The sequence below is a fragment of the Fragaria vesca genome, linkage group LG4 (assembly GCF_000184155.1).
Source record: "Fragaria vesca subsp. vesca linkage group LG4, FraVesHawaii_1.0, whole genome shotgun sequence".
Taxonomy (NCBI): Eukaryota; Viridiplantae; Streptophyta; class Magnoliopsida; order Rosales; family Rosaceae; genus Fragaria; species Fragaria vesca.
The window spans coordinates 11,122,361-11,132,509 of NC_020494.1; the positions used below are offsets into that span (position 1 = coordinate 11,122,361).

The following is a 10,149-nucleotide window of genomic DNA, read 5'->3' on the forward strand; positions in this document are numbered from 1 at the left end:
AGAAGGGTGTGTGTATTAAGAGATTTAGATGTGTGTATTTAAAATTTCTCAAATTAATAATCAATGTAGTGGTAAGATAATTTCCTATGGCTGTCATATTTTGTTAAAAATTAAAATCCCTTAAAATTTCTTATCTCCACTAAAAATAATTAGCACGGTGAGGATCATACGTATGTCAATCATTTGGTCAGTGAGTCGTGTCTTGGTTGGTTATTTAGGGTCATGGATTCAAAACTCATTGACATTTATAGGGTTTGTGACTTATTAATAATTTTTATTTTATTTTTAAAAAATAAGAATAATAATCATTTGGTCATATGTTTGTTTCTTAATTTATTTTGGCTATTAATCAAATCTATTATTGCTAGGGTCAACTAACGTATCAATCAGATGATCTACGATAGTAATTGGTTACTGTCGACCATGGCCTATATTACTATATATAGTAAACTAACGATTCCAAGTGGTTTCAAACTTTCGGTTTCCAATTCTCTGCCCACTATTAATCGGAGTGGATTTGAATTGGCGAAACACTAACCACGGAATTGAGACCGGACTTCAGACCAAAACATGATTCTGTACGTTAACGAAGAAGGGCTTGCACTCAAATTAAGCTTTTTAATCAGGACAGATAATATGAGAAAAATAGAAATTGCTTCATGGCACTTTGTGCAGAACCAATATGTGTAGGTGTTCTGTGTATTGATGTATCACATATTCTTCCCGTGAATATATATGGATTGTGTTGGCTTTGTTCCCTCGCATTTTTTTTCTGAAAATGTGGACCACATGATGAACACAAGCATATCCTTGGTACACGAAGCATTGCAAGGCAATTTGCAGCACCTGGATAAAATTTCATAGTCACTCTATCGCATATTGACGCCAAATCCTAACAGTGATGCTTTCGACTCGTTAGTAGAAGCCAAAAATACTGTTTTCTCTCCTATGTCTCTGTCAAAACTGTCAAAAATATTATGGTTCTCAACTTCTTATCATTTCCTGAAACAACGAACTTGAAAATGCATCTGTGACTAGCTATACATAGTTACATACATAAGGTCTCTCTAAAAGAAGGATGCTTGTCGTGTTCGATTTTTCTTGCTAAAAGTTAAAGAGTGTACTCTAGTCATAGTCACCGGTATTCATTCTGTGATATGAATCCATGTATGCACCACAAGCTACATAATCGAATAGTTGGAAGTGAAGAGAGTTTTGATATATGCTCCCAGTTACGTGCTTCCAAATTTGGTAGGATTCTACTGTGCCGTGACAGCATTTTTAAAGAAAGCACAACATACAAACAAAAGCTCCAAGAACCCTAACTCATAAACAACCTTATTTCTGTCAACCGTTTTGCGGGTCGAGCCAGATTGGCTGAACACTGATCCGGTATGTGATTCTTGAGGTCTCAATTTGAATGGCAGATTTGAGATACGATTTGAACGATTCGCCCAACATTGATTTGTCTATGACTTGTGTTAAAAACAGGTTTTCACTGTGGAATTAGGTTCCAGTCCAAATTGCCTGCATGTATAATTGCAGAACATGCCTTTGCTATGGACAGAATCTGAGGATCGGACTAACACTGTTTCTTGCTCAGGTATTAAGTTCGAACTGAGCTAAGTCAGAAATTAGATTTTCCTCAGTTGGATGAAACCGACGAGAAGATTTGCAGCTACACGGTTCAACTGATAAGAGATATCTTAGACTACAAGAGGCATCAATTTGCAGCACTAGGATGGACTTTTTAAAACCGAACCAAACATATCGTGAAGACATGTTTTGAACTTTGAAGATACTGTGATCAGAAGCGAAATCCGAACTACAATACCGACGTTCTCAACTCGTAACTCTGAGACAACAATGAGCATCGTCTCTCCCCTGAGATTGTTTTATTGTCACAAACCCATTACACAGATTGGGTGACTGAAGAGTGAAGAGTGAAGAGTGAAGACCCTCCTCTTGTTCAGGAAAAAAAAAAACACAAGACCCTCCTTAGTTCCAGGTAGTTTAGTTCATTCATAACCTTGTTCTTTTATATGAAACAAGATGCTAGATGAGGGTTTTTCTTTTTCTTTTTTCCCCCTTTGATATGCTGTTAATTATTTTTTTGTGCATATACTAGTAAATAAAACCTGTCTAACAGTGCTTTAGATACCACCAGCGCATTGTTGCGGGCTAGGATTTATTGATAATGAACAATATTCAATCCTCATCTCACGTCTCCCATGCCACCACCTTTTCTAAATCTACCGCCGATTCCCCCGCCTTCCCCTATTTTTCCACAAACACATCCATCTTCCTCAAATCCACCACCAACATCATGGCCTCCATACCTGCAAAATCTACTGCTCACCTCCAAATCTACCACCTCATATTCCGCCACCTGCACAAAATTCATCATCAACCCCATAGCCTCTACCGTCCTTTTTTAATTCCACCACCATACCATGGCCTTCCCCTCGCCAAAACCCACCATGGACACTTCTGACCTCATGCCCACAACCAAGTAAAAAATAGAAAATAAAGAAGTAACAAAATTTTCAAGGACACAAACATCTAGACAATCTTTTTGAACAATTGCACATTTGTAAATAAATTTGCATCATTAAGGGGTAACAATCTTTTTAGTCGGTATAATGGCAAGTTTGTAAATAAATTACATTAAAAGGTAAAAACGACCATTGTCCAACTAGAGGCACAAACACAATTCACTGGAACTTGAGGGCAAAAACACAATCCACAATAGATATGAACAGTGCTTTTCCCCTTATTGTTTTATTTTATATGAAATGTGACTTGACTTTCATATGGTCATTCAGCTGAATAGCTAAAATATAGCTAGTCCGTTGGAGATGCTCAGTCATTTGGGACAACTAGTCCCGATAATTTCTAAGTCGGTTAAATGCAAGTTCTAAATACCTAAAAGAAGTAGGAAGTATCCCTGAACAGTATCTATGCACAAACTTACAAGATGAGAAATAGGCCATCTTGCTTTAAGAAAGCAATCCGAGTCTGAACCTTTGCAGCAGCCGTACTTCTCCCCATACTAGCGTTTCAATTACCCGACCAATATAACCTGCTTGCCATATCAACCTATCATCCAACTCGCTAACAGAGTAACGTACAGATAAATCGACCAATTTTGGCAGCCATAATTGAAAACTATGGATGAGAACAACAAGGAGAAGAAGGGTTTCATCACCGAAGAAGATGTCGCCACTCTCTTACAGAGGTACACGGCAACAACGATACTGGCACTGCTCCAGGAAGTAGCACACCTATCGCAGTCAGAGAGGATCGGTTGGGATTGGTTGGTGGCCAAGACTACTACAGGGATCACAAATGCCAGAGAGTATCAGATGCTTTGGCGGCATTTGGCTTATAGGGAACTTTTACCTGACAAAATGACATAGATCGACCTGAGGATGTAGACAGTGACTACGAGTATAATGTGGAAGTCGCTCCTCCTGTTACTGTCCAAACTTCAACAGAGGCCGCAGCATGTGGGAAAGTCCTTATAGCTTCTAGTTTACCATGCGACCCAAGTCATCTGAATGGTACAAGTACAACAGTGGAGACTCCAATTACAGTAAATGTACCTAATAGCCAGTCAACTATAACATATGAATCATCTGCCTCAGCAAAAGGCATGAACATTACAGTCCCGGTTTCTATTATGAAATAAACCATTCGTGCAAGAACAACTGCTGCAGCAAAAGCCGGAGGAGATCATGCAAATAAACAGGCTATGACTCCTCAGAGGAAAAGGCAGAAGGCGGTCTAAGGAGAAGGATTTGGAACTGATCACTGATGTGAACAATGCTTCAAAGAGGGCAGAACTGCTTATCAGATCCTCAGGTCTTTTCCTGTCAGCCCAACTGGTTCGTTGTTGTTCATTTGTTATCTTCTATGTTTCTGAGTTCCTACTTCCAATATAGATGTATCTGGACTCGTATATGGAAGACGGGTACATGATTATGTAGGACAATCTAAGGCTTAGGATTTCTGTAGGTTCAGAGGGCAGATGTTGCTGTCTTCACTTGGTTACCACTTCACACTAAATGTTCATGTTGAATCTGTTTATTCTTGTCTAGAGATCACATCTTCAACGAACCAAAACACTTTAATTTTATCTTCATCTCATTCACTAGAACTTTGTTTATGTTGGGTTCTGTTTTATGTTCAGTTTGAGCATCCAGCTCGCAAGAGTAATTGAGAACTTCATCATACTTTATGACTACTAACTCAATACTGATGCTTTCAAACATAGCTCTGTGACAATGAACTGTCTATGATTCTTTTGTTAGAACCAATAGTGACAAACGTATCACATATGCCCCCTAACCTATACCAAAATCTTCTTTCTCTGTTTCATCTAGGCTACCATACAGTTGTTCTAGAGGGATTCTTTATCTTGGATCAAGCTCACAGTGTGAATGCCTTTCCCAGCGAATCGGAATATGAACAAAAATAAGGTAAGAGGCCAAGCCAAACTCAACATGGTCCTCCTTGCATATGCCCATGACCAGAGCTTGTGTAATTGGTAAAAGATCGAGACAAAGCAGCAAAGCTCCAGAAAGTTGAGACTATGAGAAACAGATACATTCATATCTACACTCGCAATGTTTTCCGACTCTTTGGCACCCAGAGACAGAACGAAAACAGCAATGTGATATGCATGGGGCAATAGACACAATACAAACTGCAATAAATGCTTTACTTTCAAAATTGGCCCCTTCCAACTTTGATCATATCAGTTCACCAATCACTTGTCGACAACTCGATGAACAAAAATGTGATTGACGGACATACCTTCATAGTCATGGTAGAACAAGATTTAGGGACCAACATTGTAAAAGAACTTCGTCAATCCTTTTTTGGTACGTATTTGAGAAACCTGAATAAAGAACAGAAAATCACAAGTCTTTACGATGACCAAACAAACTCTCAATGAACTTGTTTCAAAACAGTGTTTGGCAGACAGGTTCTTACTGTAACACTGATCATCTCTGAAATATCAGACACATGAGTACCACCACACGGGCAGGCAGGATTGTTGCCCAACTTCACAATACGAGGAGTGCTGTCCTGTAAAAGATACAGATCCAGTTAGTAGTCAACATTCCTAAAACTAACATGTGAAAGGTCTGTTGATGCCCTCCTTTGGCCTAATGGACTAATGGTTAAGGAATAACCTTTGGAATATAATCGGGAAGGTCTTCACCACACAGCTTACATGCTTCCTCATATGATACTACTGCAACAAAAACCTAAAAGACAAGGTAAAGGCACATGTAGCAAAAGATTTATATTATGTCATACTAAGCAAGAAGCAAGAAGCATTAACAATATCAGGACTCACTTTCCCTCCTCTGGATATCAATGCATTGGCTTCCAGCTCCAACTCTTTCTGCTTACTTTGCAAATCTTTCTGTGGAACTATGCCTATATATTCCACATATGGCCTGGAAACAGGTACATTTATAAGTGCTAGATTCCGCCAAAAGGATTTTCAAACCAATGACAACATTGTTTCAAACAACACAACTGCTCAAATGACTTGGAATATTAACACAGAACAGTAGATCACTACTTTTGAGACATGTCCTAGAAGAATTAATAGATCAAAAACATAGACTACATGGATATTTCTTAATCTGAAGCATCTGTGGTTTCTTTATATCACATAAGGCTCTTTGGACTAGGCTATTTTGGATGGCTTGGTTTGAAGGCTTTTCTTTCTAGGGTAAGAGCTCCTGTGATGGAAGCTCCACATGTTCATGGAGTTGCTGAAAAATTTTCAGTTCAAGAATTAGGCTCAAGAGGAAGGACCACTTTCTGTTACATTGGTATTTTCTTGGACAGCCTACAATGTCTGGAATGAGATGACTATACATGCTTCATTAATAAACCTGACAACAAAGAAACAAACTTTCTAGCAGAGGATCGAACAAGAAATTACAGTAGGCTACCAATCTTCAACATCTGATTCTAACAGAAGATTACAAAACACTTAAACCATGTATAAAGGACTATTCCTATAGAAACTAGATAGATAAGAAAAATATCACCACTACTTCTAATCAAGGCGGTAGACAACGAAATAAATCATACCCCTGAGGGAAATGGTAGCCTTTGCTCGGCTTTAACTCGCCTAATCCCACATTCTTCATACACGCATCTAGCAAATGCCCAGCTGAATGAATCCTGCACAAAACAATCAACATTCACCAAAATAGAAACCAAACATAATTTCCTAATAACCACTAAATTACCCAAAAAATCACCATAGATAAGTAAATAACCTCTACATTGCTTTAAAATTACCGGAAATTCAAACTAATCATACCTAGAATTAAGCTTCCGCCTAGACTCATCAACATGCAACACCACCTCTCTCCCTTTGTCAAACTCCTCCGCCCACTCCTCGCCGGAATTCTCCACCAAACCGTAGTGGTAAACCTTCACAGATTAAAATCACTAAATTCACTTCCACCATAAACCAGAAATGAAAATTCCAAATTGAACCCGAACAGTCGATCACTCACCACACCGTCTTTGGACCGCACATCTTGCACGACGAACTTCACCTCCGAGCCAGCAACGCCGACGAAGCCTGTGTCCGCCGGTTGACCGCCGCCTTGCGGATGGAACACCGTCCGGTCCAAAACCAAACCGGTCCGGCCATCTTCACCCTTTAACAAACACAAACCAAATTAAAACCCTAAACTTCGATTTACAGAAGCTAATCAAGCTCAAGACGAAGAACAAGTAGCCAAGTCAACACCTTGACCAGCGCCACCACTGTGGCAGTGGATTCGAGCTTCCACATGTCGTCGTAGTAATCAAGCCTCGTGGCGCCGATCGTAGCCATGGCCACGTCACACTCGCCGATCACCGACCACCGACAACCGACTCAGCTCAGGCGTTACGTACACGACTCTCGACACAACTCTGGCACCGTAGAATATAATACGTTTTTTGCTTATAACCCGCGAAGCTGACGATCAGCTACCAGCCAAACGCCACCGTTTCGGCTCCACTTTCTAAACGTCGTCGTTTTCTGAAATTCGTCATCAGTGACGCAAGATAAAAAAAAAACCCACGTCACGGTGTTTGGTTCGGTTTCAAAGCTATCGAGGTAAATATAGTTAACCCTAGGGTAGATAGGACTGAATTTTACCACGTACGTAGTTATTGATTGGTAATTTGGTATATGGAAAGTTGGAAACCAAATCCAATTTAGCTACGTACTTAAGCCGACTTCAAATAGGAATAGAATTCCTTGTGTTACCTCCATCTCTATATATATAGTACGTACGTACGGACATTTTTTTATGCAATCTTGGGTTTCTAATTTTGGTTGTTCGTAGCGATAGTAAGGATTAGAATCCATGGCGACTCTCTCAATAACAAGGAACAAGAAGGTTAGGAAGAATAGGAACTCAAGAAAGGGTGGCTCGGTTTTGAAGTCACTTCCCAATGAGCTGCTGCTCGAAGTGATTGCTAAGGTTGCATCGAATTCTTTCGACGTGTTTTGGCCACGATCCTCAGCAGGGGTAGAGAGGTAACTTGTGCTACCAAAAAGTAAATTAGAGTTTGCAGGGCGTGCCACCGCGCGGACGCGGAACGAAAACGGTGCGCGTTCTTGACTTCTAATCAGGCGAAGTAGAGCTCCGGTGTCACCTCGCGGGCGAGGAATTACGAGCAAACTATCTAGTCACCTGTGAATCGATACTCACTGTTTGAAGCGAGCAGAGCAACAATTGGGAAAGAGAGGCGAGTCCAGACGGGATCTGAGATCTAAGACGAGGTGCACTTAGAACTTAGGGTTTCAAGGATGCTTGAAGATTTGCAATTGTTTTGTATGATTGATTGTCTGTCTTTAAACCAGATTCTCGAACTCTCTTATATAGCGATCCGTAAGCAATTCGCAGAGACCTAATCACAACTCCATTCGGACTCAGCAATTAGAATTCCACCAGGAAACGACTAGCTCGCGAGCCGCGCGATCCATGCAACACGTGTCCAAAACAAACTTCGCCTAGGTCCCGCTCACCTCCCCGCATCATATCACTATAGCGTCGTACGCGAACTCGAACACTAAGCGATCCTATCCCGCGGGTACTACAGTCCATTTCCTACCTCGCCATGCACTGTAAGAACAAAGGATCCCGCGAGGACATCGAATCCCGCGAGGTATCAGAATCTTTGCAAAACTCCAACTCGCGTGTTGCTAGACTTCGCCACCCTTCGTGGGCTTCGCATTAAAAAAGAGCCACAGGTGTTGGCCCAAATGTTATCCAAAACCTACCCCGAGTCTTGGACCAAAAATACCCACTGGGCTCAAACACGACGATCTCTGCCGCATGAGGCAAAGCTGCAAGGAGATTAACAAGGCGGGGCAAGACGACTATATATTTCAACATGTATCCCTCGACAAGTTTCGATTCAATCCTTTGAGGAAAAGAAAACGATATTTGGAACTTTTGAGAAGTTGCGGCAAGTGTGGCTTTGTATCGACAAGGAGTGCTTGAGCTTTTCAACTTGAAGGAATTCGATTTCGAATCGGGATTCGAGTGTTTGAAGAAAGATGCAGCAAGAGGTCACAGAGAAGCAACGTATGTTTATGGGGTGTTCTTGGCTTGTGTAGGAGGTGAGATGAAGCAACAAGATTTACGATCCTTGTGTAGTCTAGGTCGTAAAGATTTGCGTGAATCAAGAGAAAGGATTATGACTTGCATTGGGAGTATGTGGGTGAACAAAGTAGTAGTACGTAAAATGCTTGCCTATAATGCTCGTGATAAAACATGCGGCCAATGTGGAAATTTTCGGGATAATAATTTTGTGACTAAAGGAGGCTGGGACGACCATTATGATGAGGGTGACAATCTAAATGGGTGTGATTCATGCAAGATGAATCAAGAAGTATTAATTTTTTGTGATAGATTACGTAGTTGTATAGGAGCGAATTTAGTTTAAATTTGAATATTAGTGTTAGTGGATTGGCGTTATATATGATTGGGTAGTGCTAGAGGGTCTTAATAAAGCCTAAGATTTATGGCCTTAATCCTATGTGGCATGTCATGTAACCTAGACATATCATCAATTTTTAAAATCAAGCCATGTTAATCTTAAATGAAAAAATAATGTTAACCCTGACAATTAATGGCTAATACATACTAAAATGGAATATTTTCTTACCCTAATTTATTTATAATGGTGTAGTTAATAATCATAGCAAGAGAGGCTTTTATTCCATAAACGTAAATTTCTTTCCATCTTTGAGAATCTAAACTTAGTTATAGACTTTTAAATTATCAATTTTTATTTTATTTTTACGGATTATAATTATTATGCCATATACATGCCTTACTCTCTATCAAATTTTTTTAAAAAAATAAAAAATAGAAAAACCTCTATCAAATTTCTTTTGGATGAATTACATATGTGACGCCCCAATTTCCGAATTATAATTTTCAAAAATTTTAGCATGATATATCTTAAAATATTAATATCCCAAAACTTGTTTCAACAAAATTCAAGGAAAATAAACTCAATGCGGAATGTAAATTTACACACAACTCCAAATTGAGTTAAATATTACATTTCCTTGTTTACATAACTTAAGAGACAAGAAATGAAACGCTCACATGAGTTTAATAATTCTTATCCCAATGTATATAAAAAGAATATACAGTGAACAACTAAAACCCAACAAAAACCCTGCCACTAAGCCTCCACCTCAACCCTGCTGATCCTCACCTGCAGGTCTAACCCCTACACCAAGAAATGGTGCACCAGGTTGTAAACAACAAACCCGGTAAGCTAAAAAGCTCGTATGAGTAAACTCAAAAATAACACAACATTTATCATATCCAATAGGGAAAATTTCAAAAACAGTACACCAATTATGGTCCACTCTAAAGATTAGCACATTATCTTTCAAGAAAATCAAAACAGTACATGAAGTTGTAATTATGACCCAAAATCGATACATGCCATTATTTTTTCTGTTATTTGGTGTCTCTACCGTTAAACTTCAAAGGATAAATTCGTCCTTCTCTTGGTTCCTCCTTCTATCTCTGAAACAAGAAAAAACTGCAGCAACTTTGCAAACTTTTTTAAATATAAAATAGATGA

The 10,149-nt window shown here is 39.4% G+C and overlaps 1 protein-coding gene across 1 annotated transcript; it reads right to left on the reverse strand.

Moving 5' to 3' along the window:
* Nucleotides 1-4,106: 4,106 nt before the first annotated feature.
* Nucleotides 4,107-6,970, reverse strand: LOC101306421 (alanyl-tRNA editing protein AlaX-L-like). Its single transcript, XM_004296784.1, has 8 exons — nt 6,794-6,970; nt 6,555-6,701; nt 6,356-6,468; nt 6,121-6,213; nt 5,369-5,471; nt 5,202-5,276; nt 4,999-5,094; nt 4,107-4,903 (listed from the first exon to the last, which is right to left on the reverse strand). Exons 1-8 carry the CDS (start codon nt 6,878-6,880, stop codon nt 4,844-4,846), a joined length of 774 nt encoding a protein of 257 aa, XP_004296832.1. The 5' UTR covers nt 6,881-6,970; the 3' UTR covers nt 4,107-4,843.
* Between the last annotated feature and the right edge of the window lie 3,179 nt (nt 6,971-10,149).

Bases quoted from the DNA above. Each gene is read 5' to 3' on its own strand.
- LOC101306421 (XM_004296784.1), bottom strand. From the start codon at position 6,880: ATGGCTACGATCGGCGCCACGAGGCTTGATTACTACGACGACATGTGG. The intron at 6,214-6,355 runs GTATGATTAGTT...TGTTTTGTGCAG, and splicing joins AGGCGGAAGCTTAATTCTAG to GATTCATTCAGCTGGGCATT. The intron at 5,095-5,201 runs GTTATTCCTTAA...TATCTTTTACAG, and splicing joins TTCCCGATTATATTCCAAAG to GACAGCACTCCTCGTATTGT.